We start from the raw sequence: 16045 nt of genomic DNA, 5'->3' as shown, positions 1-16045 counted from the left end.
ACAGATTCAATCTGCTATCTATAATTGAGCTTTTCCACTTTTTGATGTGCATTTTTTTAACATACAAAATTCCTTGGACAAATTCACTTTTTAAGAAATATGTGAGCAGCCCAGCAAGAGACAGAATGTTGTAGAGACAGACTTTAGAATATGTAAAGTTGCAGGTCATTTTCCCTCACCGAAATTTTGTGATTGTTATTGTAACTAAAAAAAAAAAAAGTGAAGATGCGTAAGTACCTGAGTATACAGCAGATGATTTCATTGCACCCTCATATTCTTTGTCATTATTGTTTCCAAGCCCAGATACAAACATTGAAGTTAAAAACCTAGTTTCTTTCTCAAATTTCCCAGAGCCTTCTTCACATCTTTGTTTCTCAAACTGTAGATCAAGGGATTTAACATGGGAATGACAAGGGTATAAAACAATGAGGTCATTTTATCTTCGTCTAGTGAATAGATCGAACTTGGTCTGAAATACATAAAAAGGAGAGTACCTTGGTAAGTAGTAAAAACAGTTAAGTGAGAGGTATAGGAAGAAAAGGCTTTGCCTCTGCCTTCAGTTGAGTGGATTTTCAACACAGACAAAAATATGTAAGAGATGAGGACTCCTGGAATAGTGATTGTTTCAATTAAGGCAGAAATGATAAAGAGGATCAGGTCACTGATATGGGTATCAGAACAAGAGATTGACAAAAGAGGAGGGATATCACAGAAGAAATAGTTAATTTCATGAGTCCTGCAGAAACTCAGTGTGAAGGTTAAAGTAGTAAAGATCAGAGCATCCATCATCCCCACCATGGAGACACCAGAAATCAATAAATAGCACACTCTTTTAGACATGTTTACTGTATAAAGCAGAGGGTTGCTTATGGCCTACATATGTAGCAATCAAAGGCTATTACTGCTAATAGCACACAAGAAGAATCTTCAAAGAGAGTGAAGAAATACAGTTGCAGAGCACAACCTATGAAGGAAATGGATTTGTCTTTGGCAAAGATGTCCACTAGCATCTTAGGGCCAATGGCTGAGGAGTAGCAGAGGTCACAGAAAGACATGTCACTTAGGAAGAAGTACGTGGGCAAGTGCAGGTGTCTGCCTATCCTGATTAAAATGATCATCCCAAGATTTGCTATAAGAATAACCAAATAAGCAATGAGAAAGAGGACAAAAAACATAACTTCATATTCCGGATCTCTGGTGATTCCCAAGAAGATGAATTCATTTGGGTTGGAGTAATTTCTCTCCATCATCCCTATTTTGTTCTCTTCTGTGTTGTTTTGACAAATAATCTTGACAAATAGAAGAACTGTAATTTTACTCTTTTGTAAAGTTGATGGGCATAGGACTTTTAGAGTGCTTCTAATCTGTAATTTTGATAAAAGATACCTTCCTATCCATCATCTGATTAATGTCAAATAAATATAGCAAATTTTACCTTCTCCAGATAAATATTCTCAAAAGAGGAAGGAAGAACAGAAGATATGTTGAAAATTTCTACCTGAATATTTCTCTAAACTTTTAAGAGGTCATTTCATCTATAACATATGCATGAATTTTATACTGTAGAATTTCTTTTTCCAACAATTTAGGAAACTGAGCTCATGTAGGTTGGATTAATTATCCCTGCATTAAAAGCTGGTTAAAAGCACATCTTAAACCAAGTCTTTTAGAAGTAAATCTGGGATATATCTGAAATGTCATTTCAAGGAAAATAGCAATAATGATGATGATGATACTAAGCCTAATAATCCATTGTAGAAAACAGCATGAATTACAATGTCTTTAATCTAAAACATTAATAGAGTTGAAAATCACTACTATTTGAAGTATATTGTACTCGAATGATCTGATAAGTTTAAAAATAAAATGTAATTTAATTCAATTTAAATTTATTTGATAAGGTGATGGACATGGATTCAAGTTCATCTAAGGTATCAATCTTCCTCGAATTCTAGGTACCTATGTCATCTTTGATTTTGTGCACATATCCAAATATATGTGTGCATGCATATATGTATGTCTGTAGTTATAGAAATACAAATATAATGATAAACATTCATACATATATAGTGCATTTGTATCTTATCAATTAGAGTTTTAGTTCCTTTCGTGCATTTATTTGTAGCCCCAGTGACAAATTATCATTTTACTATTATGCTATTATTGAAATATTATCATTAATAGATGTTAAACTACATAGTATTATTGATAGTGTTGGCATGCTTGACAATATATGTAAGATGTAAGAGACATATTATATCCAAATATATAAATATATCACTTACAATAATATTTATATATATACATATATATATGTATATATATATATATACATACATATAAATGTTAAAATGTGTGTATATGTATGTCTATGTCTGTGTGTATGTGTACATGTGTGTGTTTAATTAGGGGCAAGCAAGAAAAGATAAGTACACATTATAAGGAGAATTTAGAAAGGCGTTTTAAATGATGTGGGATTTTATCTAAAAAATGAAGTAAGCCTGACAAGTCAAAAGGTATAAATGAAGTGGTAAAATATTCCAGCCATTGGAAGAAGACAGTGAAAATGTCCAGAGTGAGGAAATGGAGTGTCATGTTTTAGGAAGAACATGAGGCAGGTAGCATTAAACCATAGAATAACAACAATGACCACAATGGCTTTTGTATAATTCTTTAAAATGAGCAAAGTGCTAATTTTATCCTTACAATCATTCTGAGAAATGTGTCATCATTATCTTGATTTCACATGGGTAGTAACTTGGGCAGGTAGATATGTAAGATGACCAAGTTACACAATGTTTACATGGCTGGGGATGGATTTGAACTTCTCTTTCTCACTCAAAGTCCATCTTACAGATTTCTGTGCTTCCTAGATGCCTTTGAATAAATGAGTGGAAGTGAAGTATGAGAAGACTCAAAAGACAGGTTTGAATGAAGGTAGAAAGGACTTTAAAATTCCTGAAGATCTGTGGGACCCTGGTCAAGTCACTTAATACCAGCCTCCGAAAAAAAAAAATCCCAGAAGATCATTTTATATTTAATTTTGAGATAATGGGGAGCCACTTAACCATTTTGGGGTGTGGTTAGACAAGGTGACATAATCTGAAATTCTCTTTAGGTGGAACAATTTGACATCTTACTGAAATATGGACCAGATTTTCTAGTTCCCTGTAGCAAAGAGAACAAGGACTTTGCAAGAATCTAAGTAAATGTGTTGACGACTTGGACATAAATGATGGCAGTTCCAGAGAAGAAAAATAAGTGTGTAGAAGTATATGAGCAGAAAAGGAGTAATTAAAGGTTTTACAAGTCAATGAACATGGGACTGTGAGGAAGAGTGACACGATGAGGACGATACCTCAGGAAAACTAAGGAAGATATTGGCATCCCTAAAATAGTAAAGAAGGTGGTAGGAGCAAATGATTTGGGGATAGAAAATGCATGGGGATTCTTTCAAAACAGCTTATTTTCAGTCTTAAAAAGAGCTAATTCATGTCCAATTTCATGCTAGTACAGAATACATCTTAGTTAACAGTTTCATAAAGATTTCTTAAATGCATACTTTGTAGACAGTGAGAGAGAATATTTTGTGATAAGAAGGAGAAAGGTTTCAGTGAGGAATTTCTGTCACACTATAATTCTTATTTTTTTTTCCTACTCTAGCTCATTTTAAAGTTTTTTTTTATTATTAATTTTTATAATTATAACATTTTTAACAGTACATATGCATATGGAATTTATTTGTTTTTATATATTTTTTAAATTTTTATTTATTTATTTATTTTTTACAACATTATCCATTGTACTCCCTTCTGTTCTGAATTTTTCCCCTCCTTTCCTCCATCCCCTCCCCTAGATGGCAGGCATTCCCTTACATATTAAATATCTTATAGTATATCCTAGGTACAATATATATGTGCAGAACCGAATTTTGTTGTTGTTGTTGTTGCAAAGGAAAAATTGTATTCGGAGGGTAAAAATAATCTGAGAAGGAAAAAAAAAAGCTCACAATTTACACTCATTTCCCAGTGTTCCTTTTCTGGATGTAGCTGATTCTGTCCATCATTGATCAATTGGAATTGGATTAGCTATTCTCTATGTTGAAAATATCCACTTCCATCAGAATACATCCTCATACAGTATCATTGTTGAAGTGTATAATGATTTCCTAGTTCTGCTCATTTCACTCAGCATCAGTTGATGTAAGTATCTCCAAGACTCTTTGTATTCTTTGGGTTGGTCATTTCTTACAGAACAATAATATTCCATAACATTCATATGCCATAATTTACGCAACTATTCTCCAATCATGGACATCCATTCATTTTCCAGTTTCTAGCCACTATGAAGAGGGCTGCCACAAACATTTTGGCACATACAGGTCCCCTTTCCTTCTTTAGTATTTCCTTGGGATGTAAGTAGTAGCACTGCTGGGTGGAAAAGTATGCACATTTTGACAACTTTTGGGGCATACTTCCAGATTGCTCTCCAGAATGGTTGGATTCTTTCACAACTCCATCAACAATGCATCAGTGTCCCAGTTGTTCCACATCCCCTCCAACATTCATCGTTATTTTTTCCTGTCATCTTAGCCAATCTGACAGGTGTGTAGTGGTATCTCAGAGTTGTCTTAATTTACATTTCTCTGATCAATAGTGATTTGGAACACTCTTTCATATGAGTGGAAAGAGTTTTAATTTCATCATCTGAAAATTGTCCATTCATATACTTTGACCATTTTTCAACTGGAGAATGGCTTGATTTCTTATAAATTAAAGTCAATTGTCTGTGTATTTTGGAGATGAGGCCTTTATCAGAGCCTTTAATTGTAAAAATGTTTTCCCAATTTGTTGCTTCCCTTCTAATCTTTTTTGCATTATTAGTTTTGTTTGTGCAGAAACTTTTCAATTTGGTGTAATCAATTGTGAACAATAATGGTCTCTAATTCTCCTTTGGACGCAAATTCCTTCTTCCTCCACAAGTCTAAGAGGTAAACTATCCAATGCTCCTATAATTTATTTATGATTTCGTTCTTTATGCCTACATCTTGGACCCATTTTATCTTATCTTAGTATGTGGTGTTAAATGTGGGTCCATGTCTAGTTTCTGCCATGACACATTACTTCTTGAAAATGAGCAATTCAAGGAATCCTTTCAGAGTCTCAGTATACTCAGTTATAAAAATGGGATACTACTAATGTAGAATTTTTGTGCTGAATTTAAAAAGAAATGATTCATGTTAATCTATGTACACATTTTTATTGAAATATCTGTTACTATCCACTCAATTTAACAAATATTTTAAAATGCTTTTTTATGTTGAAGAAGACAAAACAACAGCAACTGTATCCATGGATATAGTACTGGTCCCAGAGTTAAATAAATCTGGGATCAATCCTTTCTTTGATATATATTGAATATTTCAATATTATTGAATATTTCCCTTAGCCACTCAGAAAGCCCAAACATCTCCATAGAATTACAAAGTGAAAAACAGGATTGCATCTGAAGTGATATGAGGAGTTTCCTCACTAAAAAGTCTCTATATAATGATAGACAAGTCAAATCAACAAATTTCATACCGATTTGCTCATCTATAGTCTTCAGTTTCCCTAATGATTTTAGAAAACTGTAGAATATACCTCTTATTTCAGTTTCTCTAACAATTTATCACTAGTTTTACACCTTTTTTGTTAATTCTTCATAGTGTGTTGTTATAATCCAAATGTGCTTTAGTTCATATAGGTATGAATATAGGGGGTTACCCATGTGGACCTTTAACAATGAAAAAAAGGAAACTTAGGAGGCGGAGCCAAGATGGCGGAGAAGATACACAGGACTCTGTGAACGTCCTTACTCCCTCACAACCAAATAGATAAATCAGCCTCAAAAATAGCGCTGGACTGATAGATACCACAAGGACTGGAAGCACGACTTACCAGCTGTGCCTGAAAATAGTGATGAGAGTGGTTTACAGAAAACAGACACATAAAGGAGAAAAACATTCAATTACTTTTCAGAGGGGTTAATTTTTCCTTCTTTAGTTACAAATATAATCTCTGTTCTTTGGGAACATTTCAATTATATAGTGTTTTCTCTAATGTGATTAATGACTGAATGGAAAAAGCAGTTCACAGTGGCTTTTTATGTTGGTGATGACATATATCCATCAAAGATTTCATACAAGTGAGAAGAATGGTGACGAAGGTCAATATTCTCAACTGATTATGAAACATTGTTCATTAAACTTTGTCATATTTGAGGAAGTAATTTAATTTTATTTAAAAAACAATTTTATATGCAAACCCATTTATTAGTTGTGAATTATTTTATATCACTATGTGCACATCATTGGAGATAATAATTGATGCATTTTTAAAATTAATCTGGCACTTCTCAATTATTATTTTGATTTCAAATGAAATCTTAAAAGTGAGAAAAGAAAGATTTTGTTATGATTATTTTCATTTGTAGTGAGGGAACTTTGGCTCAAAAGAATATATCATAAGATAATATTTCATATGCCTAGTTCAACAAACTTTAAATTCCATCTGGCCCAATCTTTTCATTTTGCAGATTATCTGAATTCAGATCTTGCCTCATACTTGCTTATCTATATGATCTTAGGCAAGACACTTATGTTTTCTAACACCTTATATCTCAGTTTTGTTGAAGAAAAAAATAACATGTATGATATACTTTCAAATATAAAGCACCAGTGAAAAAACAATACAATTTTTTTCTAATTATCCAAGTAAGAATGTTCTGAAATTTTGTAAATGAAATAAATCCTCCTAACATGTGCTGATTTACATTTATTCTCCTTAGTTCTTTTTCTGGATGCAGATGGCATTTTCTGTCCAAGGTATATTGTGACTGCTTTGGATCTCTGAACCACTGAGAACAACCAAGTCTTTCAAAATCAATCATCACACATTCTTGCTGTTATTGTGTACAATTTATTCCTGGTGCTGCTTGTTTTGCTGAGCATTAATTCATGTAAATCTTTCCAGGTCTTTCTAAAATCATCCTATTCATCATTTTTTTTATGGAAAAGTAATATTCCATTATCTTCATACACTATAATTTTTTCAGCCATTCATTCCTCAACTGATAAATACCTACTCATTTCCAATTACCACAAAAAGTGCTGCTACAAACATTTTTCCACATATGGGTTCTCTTCCCTCTTTTATTATTTCTTTGGAGTACAGATAATTCTGTATCAAAGAGTATGCACAGTTATAAAGCCTTTCAATCCTAGTTCCATATTGCACTCTAAAATGGTGGAATCATTTCACAACACCACCAACATATTATTTATGTCCCAGTTTTCCCACATCCCCTCTAACATTTATCCTTATCTTTTCCTGCCATCTTAGCTAATTTGAAAGATGTGAAGTGAAATATCAGAGTTTTTTAATTTAAGAAGGTAAATAGAATTTTAATAAATTTAGTTATGATAGACCCTTGAAAAAAAAAGAATGGAGATAGAAAGGACTATATGTTTTCTTTGTGGTATAGGGAACCAATACAAACATTGACCCTTTATTAAGGCATAATAACCTTAAAATAAAATGCAGAAAGGCAGAAATAGAAGATGCATGTTTTTCAGATCATAAGACAATAAAAATCACATATACTAAAGGGCCAGAGAAAAATATCCCCAAAATTAATCTGATCGAAAACATTGAGTGAAAGGAACAACAAATCACAGACGCCATCGATTATTTCATGCAAGAAAATGGCAATACTGAAATAATATACCAAAATTTATGGGATTCAGCCAAAGCAGTTCTTTAGGCAAGTTTTATATATCTAGATGCTTACTTGAATAAAATAGAGAAAGAGAACATCAATGAATTGAATATGCAACAACAACAACAACAATAACAAAACAAACAAACAAAAAAAAAAATAAACCACCAATTGAATAGCAAATTAGGAATTCTAAAAATATAAAGGGAGATTAATAAAATTGAAATGTAAAATAATATTGAGCTTATAAACAAAACAAATGTGGGCTTCATTAATAAACCAATAAAATAGATAAAACTTGAGTTAATTGGATTAGAAAATGGAAAGAAGAAAATAAAATTGTTAGTATTAAAAATGAAAAGGGTGAATATTCTGCCAATTAAAAGGCAATTAGAGCAATAACTAAGAGCTGTTTTACCCAATTGTATGCCAATAAAAGTGTTAAACGAAGTGAAATGCATGAATATTTACAAAAAATATAGATTTTCCAGATTATCAGAGGAAGAAATAAATTATTTTAAAAGTCCAATTTTAGAAAAATATATTGAAGGAACTCTTCATCAACTCCCTAAGAAAAAAATCTCTAGGACCAGATGGATATATGTGAATTCTACCAGACCTAGAATGTAGGGAAAATTTTCTTTGATAATTTTGAAATATGAAATGAGTAATTTCCAAGTATGAAATGGGTCATTTAAGGCAAGAGGTGAATTTGTTGCTGGAAAACATGGGAAATCTATCTATTTTCAATGGGAATGAGATCCCTAATCCGTAAAATTATCTACTATTTTAACAAAGTAAGGGGTGAAGGTAGGTGATGCACCATCCCTGAAGTCAGGAGGGCCTGTGTTCAAATCTGGCCTCTGACACTTAACACTTCCTAGCTATGTGACCCTGGGTAAGTCAGTTGACCCCCCCCCCCCACACACACACACATACAACAAGGAAAAAAATGAAAATTAAAAACCTTTTCATGGTGTTTGCATAATACTAGTGTACATAAGGGATCTCATTTGAAAAGTATTCCATTGTCACTAAATCTTTATCTTTAAACACAACTATAATAATGATAGGGATGATGAACAAAGGTTATGCTTTTTGCATATGTTGCCCAATCATTAGCCAGATTTCACTACAGAAATAAACTCTTTGTTAGGGAAGAAAATAAGGAACAGGAGGGAAAAGTTGAGGGGAAGAAATGGACAATTTCATTGAAATGAGAAATTTGGAGAATATTGGATTTCTCTAGCTTCTTGTGTTTGAGGGATAATGCAGTAAATTAGAAGAAATATGATGTTTTCAATTTAAGTGAGATCGTTTTGAATTCTGGCCCAATATTATTAGCTCTTTAACCAACTTTCTGTCAATAAAGTTAACTGAGAATTTGTTTCTTTATTTATAAAAAGAGAGTTATTCTAACTCATATGTTTCTTAATGATGAAAGTGTTTACTGAAATATTAATTTCAGTTAAATCCTTTCAAGATATAGTCTCTTCTGCTAAGGTTCATTACATCTTTTACACCTTGCTATAAATCGTAATATCTATTTAGCATGACCTAGCATTTATCTTGCTGAAAAATTCCTCTCTAAATTATCTTACAATGAACCAACAAATTAAACCAGTTACATAATAAGAATAATTATTTTCAGAAAGTCTTTGGGAAAGATATGGGGGGAAATACTTTTAATAATGAGACACATATATACATTCAGATCATTATTTTATACCCAGTTTAGAATCTATAGGGAAACCCAGTTTCCCCTCCCTCCCACTTCAAGCTTACTCCATAGAGATCCACAGTAATGAGATGAGATAAATCCCAAAATGTCTAGTTAATCTTTTTTACATATATGTATCTTAATTCATAAACTATATATAATATTGATGTGCATATGTCTACATATATAATCCATTTCTACTCTTCATTCAAAGAACTATTTCCCCAAATCTGCCTCATTTTGTCCCTAGTTTGTCATCAAGACCCATATTATTATTACAGTCATTATGGAATGTATGTGTTCACAACTGAATTTTCCTTTGAGATTTTTGCCAACCTACTGAGATAGTATGTGCTTCTCAATGCCAAACATTTCAGCTGAAGTAGCAGCAATCCATTGCAGACGGAAGTAATTCAGCCTTCACTTCTTCCAGTGTAAAAGTCATGGTACTGGGTTCTAAATTTACAAGAATTTTTCAAATATGTTAGCCAGACAACAGCAGGAGTGATTAGAGTCACTGTAATGCTTAGAGATCATTTTTGATGTGTATTAAATTTTCTATCATTTCAGATAGCTTAGTATATGTCTTTTCCTCATTAAATTAAATATATACCCCATAGGTTACATAACTCATTCAATAATATACAGATAGGACAAATTATAAATAAAAAGTTAACTTTTTACAGTCTTTAGAGTTTATTTCCTTTTATACCATACTATTAAATATTCTCTTAAAAGGTTCGAGAAATTTTTACAGCTCCCCAAATATAAGAAACAAGTGAAGTTGTCAACAGAGGAAATTGGTTTTAAAGCTTTACTCTGCCTCTTGTTGTGTTCACTAACATAAGCATGTCATGTGTCTTATTTTGGCTTTTGTTTCCTACTGAATAAAATGAGTAGGTATACTAGTTGATCCTCCAGATTCTCCTGCAATATCATTGCACTGTAGTTTGGTATCATTTTATATACCCTTTAAATTTATCTCTCAAATTTCCTCCATATATCTGAACAAGCCGATGTAGTCTTATTGTAGCAAATATACACCATAGTTACTCCTAACACATGTGTTGAATTAAAATTTGTTGTTTTTCTACAATTACATCAATGATATTTCTTTTCCTCTAATGCCTCTTGTGTTCCACACTGACTATTCAATTATTTTTCCATACATTATTTCATTTTAAATAAAAATTAGTTTTAAATTGTTATTACTTTCAATTCCAAATAAAGTTCTCCTTTCTAGTCTCCACAGAGATTAATTCTATGTACCAATGTATTTAAAGCTAGAAAGCTACAACAAAACAGTAGGTTAGCAACACAAATAATCACACATACTGAATGTGACAGTATAGTATTCTACATTCTTCGTCTGCAAACTCTGCAAATAAACCAAGATGGTACATTTACTCAAATATCCACTGAAACAAAACTTAGACCTACTCAAATCTTTTCTTCTTTCTTCCTCAAGGTTCATATATTCCATGAGTATTCCTTAAATAAGTCAAATCACGATGTCACAGTGCTTTTGCTCATGCTTTTTTTGTCTCTCTCTCTTCTCTCTCTCTCTCTCTCTCTCTCTCTCTCTCTCTCTCTCTCTCTCTCACTATATATATTATAGATATATTATATATAATATATATATTATATCTATAATATATATATATGTGTGTGTGTATATATGTATATATATGCATGTGTATATATGTATATATATACACACACATATGTATTTCTTTCTCTCTTTTTCTCTAATTTATAAGCAGATATATACAAACACAGAGTCCTTTGATTCACTCAAAAATTCAGTATAAATAACTCTAAATCTCAGTGAGAATCCTGTTTTACATGATAGCCAATTTAAATATTCCTTATTGAAAATGAGTAACAGGCTAATAGAAGAATTATCAAGTACTTATATTACAACACAGAAATGATGAGAGGGTTTGGAATGCTACACTAAGAATGTCTGTGTTATCCACATGTATTTGATTTAGAAATACAAAGAGAGATGTTTAGAAAAGTATATATTATAAGAATAAAATTATTTCTTCCCCTGCAATTCTAGTTTATATTATTAAAAACAATATGTCATGGAAGGTCTCATTTTATCCTTAATAAGTGTTATGGGTCATGGCCCTGACTCCGGAGTAGAATAAGCCTTATGTGACTAGCACTGACTGTCCATCTGAAATGGTGAAGATTGTAACCAATGAGGGGTGAGAGCCAGGATGGTGTGACACTCCATTTATTACAGACTGCAGGTGTTTTTTTTCATCTTGGTGTTTGTTTCTAGTTATTATCTCATATATAATCACATCCTAGCTATAGTAGATACATGATTCTCTACAGGAAGATACATGTATATATGATATGTGTCCATTCCTTTCCTAATAAGGATGTTCAAGGTCATACACTCAGAGGCTGGGAACTGCCACGTTGCTCCTTAGGGTTGGAACCACTTCCTCCTATCACCATCTTGTTCACTCTTACAAGGCTAACCTCAGATAACCTGAGCTGTGCCCTGTGTGATGCCCAAGGCTGGCAGGGGGTTGGCATAAGTTCTTTAAAATGAGGATCCATTTGGAGATTTACTATTGCCAAGCATAAACATGTTGAAATTTCAGAATTACAACACATTGATAGATCGCTTAGATAATTGATCTCTGGTAATGACTTCAATTACATCTTTGAAATAAATGACAGTGTTACCCTAATCAAGTTAGTACTTATCATATGAATTGACAAAGGAAGTAATTATTTAATTGTATCATCTTGAATAAAGGAAATAACAGGTCTGATTAAATCTATGTTTCTGTGATATAAATCATATAAGCAGCATAGTTCTGATATTATATTTCAGGAAATTGAGACTTACGTTAAATGGCTTTATCTTAGTTATATATCTAGTACCAGTGATGATTTTTGATTTACTTCATCTTATTCATGATCCAGCATTCTATTTCCATTATGATACTGCCTTCCACAGTATGATGCCATTATGTAAGATATGGGATAAAGGAAAATATTTTATCATTAATGGTCATTATAAAAGAAATCAGTCTCAAAGGAACAGATTCAATCTGCTATCCATAATTGAGCTTTTCCACTTTTGCTTAAGTGCATTTTTTAACATACATAATTTCTTGGACAAATTCACTTTTTAAGAAATATATGAGCAGCCCAGCAAGAGACAGAATTGTGTAGAGACAGACTTTAGAATATGTAAAATTACAGGTCATTTTCTCTCTCTGAAGTTTTGTGATTGTTATTGTTATTAAAAAAATGAAGAGGCATAAGTACCTCAGTATACATCAGATGATTTCATTGCACCCTCATATTCTTTGTCATCATTGTCTCCAAGCCAACGAGATACAGCCATTGAAGTTAAAAACCTAGTTTCTTTCTCAGATTTCCCAGAGCCTTCTTCACATCTTTGTTTCTCAAACTGTAGATCAAGGGATTTAACATGGGAATGACAAGGGTATAAAACAAAGAAGTCATTTTGTCTTGGTCTAGTGAATAGGTAGAACTTGGTCTGAAATACATAAAAAGGACAGTACCTTGGTAGATAGTAAAAACAGTTAAGTGAGAGATACAGGTAGAAAAGGCTTTGCCTCTGCCTTCAGTTGAGTGGATTTTCAACACAGACAAAAATATGTAACAGTAAGAGATGAGGACTCCTGGAATAGTTATTGTTTCAATTAAGGCAGAAATGATAAAGAGGATTAGCTCATTGATATGGGTATCAGAACAAGAGATTGAAAAAAGAGGAGGGATATCACAGAAAAAATGGTTAATTTCATGAGTCCTGCAGAAACTCATTGTGAAGGTTAAAGTAGTAAAGATCAGAGCATCCATCATCCCCATCATGTAGACACCAGAAATCAATAAGGAGCAAACCCGTTTAGACATGTTTACTGTATAAAGCAGAGGGTTGCTTATGGCCATGTAGCGATCAAAGGCCATTACTGCTAATAGCACACAAGAAGAATCTTCAAAGATAGTGAAGAAATACAGTTGCAGAGCACAACCTATGAAGGAAATGGATTTGTCTTTGGCAAAGATGTCCACTAGCATCTTGGGGCCAATGGCTGAGGAGTAGCAGAGGTCACAGAAGGACATGTGGCTTAGGAAGAAGTACATGGGCAAGTGCAGATGGGTGTCTATCCTGATTAATATGATCATCCCAAGATTTGCTATAAGAATCACCAAATAAACGATGAGAAAGAGGACAAAAAACAGAACTTTAATGTCTGGATCACTGGTGATTCCCAAGAAGATGAATTCAGTTGGGCTGGAGTAATTCCTCTCCATCATCCCTGCTTTGTTATCTTCTGTGTTGTATTAACAAATAATCTAGACAAATAAAAGAACTATAATTTTACTCTTTTGTAAATTTGATGGGCATAGAACTTTTAGAGTGCTGCTAATCTCTAATTTTGATAAAAGACACTTTCTGTCCATCGTATGCTTAATGTCAAATAAATATATCAAATTTTACCTTCTCCAGATAAATATTCTCAGAAGAGGGATGAAGAACAAAAGTCATGTTGAAAATTTCTAGCTGAATATTTCTTTAAATTTTTAAGAGGTCATATTTTCTATAACATCTGCATGAATTTTATACTGCAGAATTTTTTTTTCGAACAACTTAGGAAACTGGGCTCATGTAGGTTGGATTAATTATCCCTGCATTAAAAGCTGGTTAAAAGCACATCTTAAACCAAGTCTTTTAGAAGTAAATCTGGATATATCTGAAATGTCATTTCAATGAAAATAGTAATAATGATGATGATATTAAGTATAATAATCCATTGAAGAAAACAAGATGGATTACAATGAATCTGATCTAAAACATTAATAGAGTTCAAAATCACTATTTGAAGTATATTGTACTCAGATTTTCCAATGTCTATTTCTAAAATAAAATTTAATTTAAACAATTCAATTTAAATTTATTTGAGAAGGTGATGAACATGGATTCAAGTTCATCTAAGGTGACAATCTTCCTCGAATTCTAGGTACCTATGTTGTCTTTGATTTTGTGCCCATATCCCAATACATGTGTGTATGCATATGTGTATATCTGTATATATGGAAACATAAATATAATGATAAACATTCATACATATATAGTGCATTTGTGTCTTATCAATTAGAGTTTTAGTTACTTTCACGCATGTTTTTGTATCCTTAGTGACATATTTTCATATTACTGGTATGCTATTATTGAAATATTATCATTTATAGATATTAAACTACATAGTTTTTATTTCATAGTATTATTGATAGTGATTGTATAATTGATGATATATGTAAGATGTAAGAGACATATTATATCCATATCACTTACAGTAATACATATATACATATATATATGTCAAAATGTGTGTATATGTATGTCTATATATGTGTGTATTTGTACATGTGTGTGTTAAATTAGAGATAAGCAAGAAAATGAAAGTATACTTTATAAGGATAATTTAGAAAGGTGTTTTAAGTGATGTTGGATTTTACCTAAAACGTCAAGTAAGCCTGACAAGTCAAAAGGTATAAAGGAAGTGGTAAAATATTCCAGCCATTGGAAGAAGACAGTGAAAATGTCCAGAGTGAGGAAATGGAGTGTTGTGTTTTAGGAAGAACATGAGACAGGTAACATTAAGCCATAGAATAACAACAATGACCACAATGGCTTTTGTATAATACATTAAGATGAGCAAAGTGCTAATTTTATCCTTTCAATAATCCTGAGAAATGTGTCATCATTATCGTGATTTCACATGGGTAGTAACTTGGGCAGGTAGATATTATGTAAGATGACCAAGTTACACAATGTTTAAATGTCTGGGGATGGATTTGAACTTCTCTTTCTCACTCAAAGTCCACCTTATAGGTTTCTATGCCTCCTAGATGCCTTTGAAGAAATGAGTGGAAGTGAAGTATGAGAAGACTCAAAAGACAAATTTGAATGAAGTTAGAAAGGACTTTAAAATTCCAGAAGATCTGTGTGACCCGGGTCAAGTCACTTAATACCAGCCTCAGGAAAAAAAATCCCAGAAGTTCATTTTATATTTAATTTTGAGATAATGGGTAGCCACTTAACCATTATTGGATGTGGTTGTGGAAGGTGACATAATCTGAAATTCTCTTTAGGTGGAACAATTTGACATGTTACTGAAATATGGTCCAAATTTTCTATATCCCTGTAGCAAAGAGAAAAAGGACTTTGCAAAAATCTAAGTAAATGTGTTGAGGACTTGGACATAAATGATGGCGGTTCCAGAGAAGAGAAATAAGTGTGTAGAAGTATATGAGCAGAAAAGGAGTAATCAAATATTTTACAAGTCAATGAACATGGGACTGTGAGGAAGAGTGACATGATGAGGATGATACCTCAGGAAACCTAAGGGATATATTGGAGTCCCCAAAATAGTAAAGAAGATGGTAGGGGCAAATGATTTGGGGATAGAAAATGCTTGGGGATTTTTTTCAAAACAGCTTATTTTCAGTTTTAAAAAGAGCTACTTCATGTCCAGTTTCATGTAAGTACAGAATAAGTCTTAGTTA

At 32.4% G+C, this 16045-nt stretch overlaps 2 protein-coding genes across 2 annotated transcripts; both read right to left on the bottom strand.

Annotated features, from left to right (window-relative positions):
* Positions 1-318: 318 nt before the first annotated feature.
* On the bottom strand, positions 319-1250 carry LOC141546867 (olfactory receptor 5W2-like). The gene is given in 2 exon segments (XM_074275010.1): positions 319-876; positions 879-1250. Coding segments are annotated over 2 exon segments (930 nt in total).
* Positions 1251-12862: 11612 nt separating this feature from the next.
* LOC141546860 (olfactory receptor 5W2-like) lies at positions 12863-13795 on the bottom strand. The gene has a single exon (XM_074274997.1). The coding sequence runs from the start codon at positions 13793-13795 to the stop codon at positions 12863-12865; it is 933 nt and encodes a 310-aa protein (XP_074131098.1).
* Between the last annotated feature and the right edge of the window lie 2250 nt (positions 13796-16045).

Source organism: Sminthopsis crassicaudata, chromosome 6 (assembly GCF_048593235.1).
Source record: "Sminthopsis crassicaudata isolate SCR6 chromosome 6, ASM4859323v1, whole genome shotgun sequence".
Lineage (NCBI taxonomy): Eukaryota > Metazoa > Chordata > Mammalia > Dasyuromorphia > Dasyuridae > Sminthopsis > Sminthopsis crassicaudata.
This window is presented reverse-complemented; position numbering and strand designations above follow the sequence as displayed.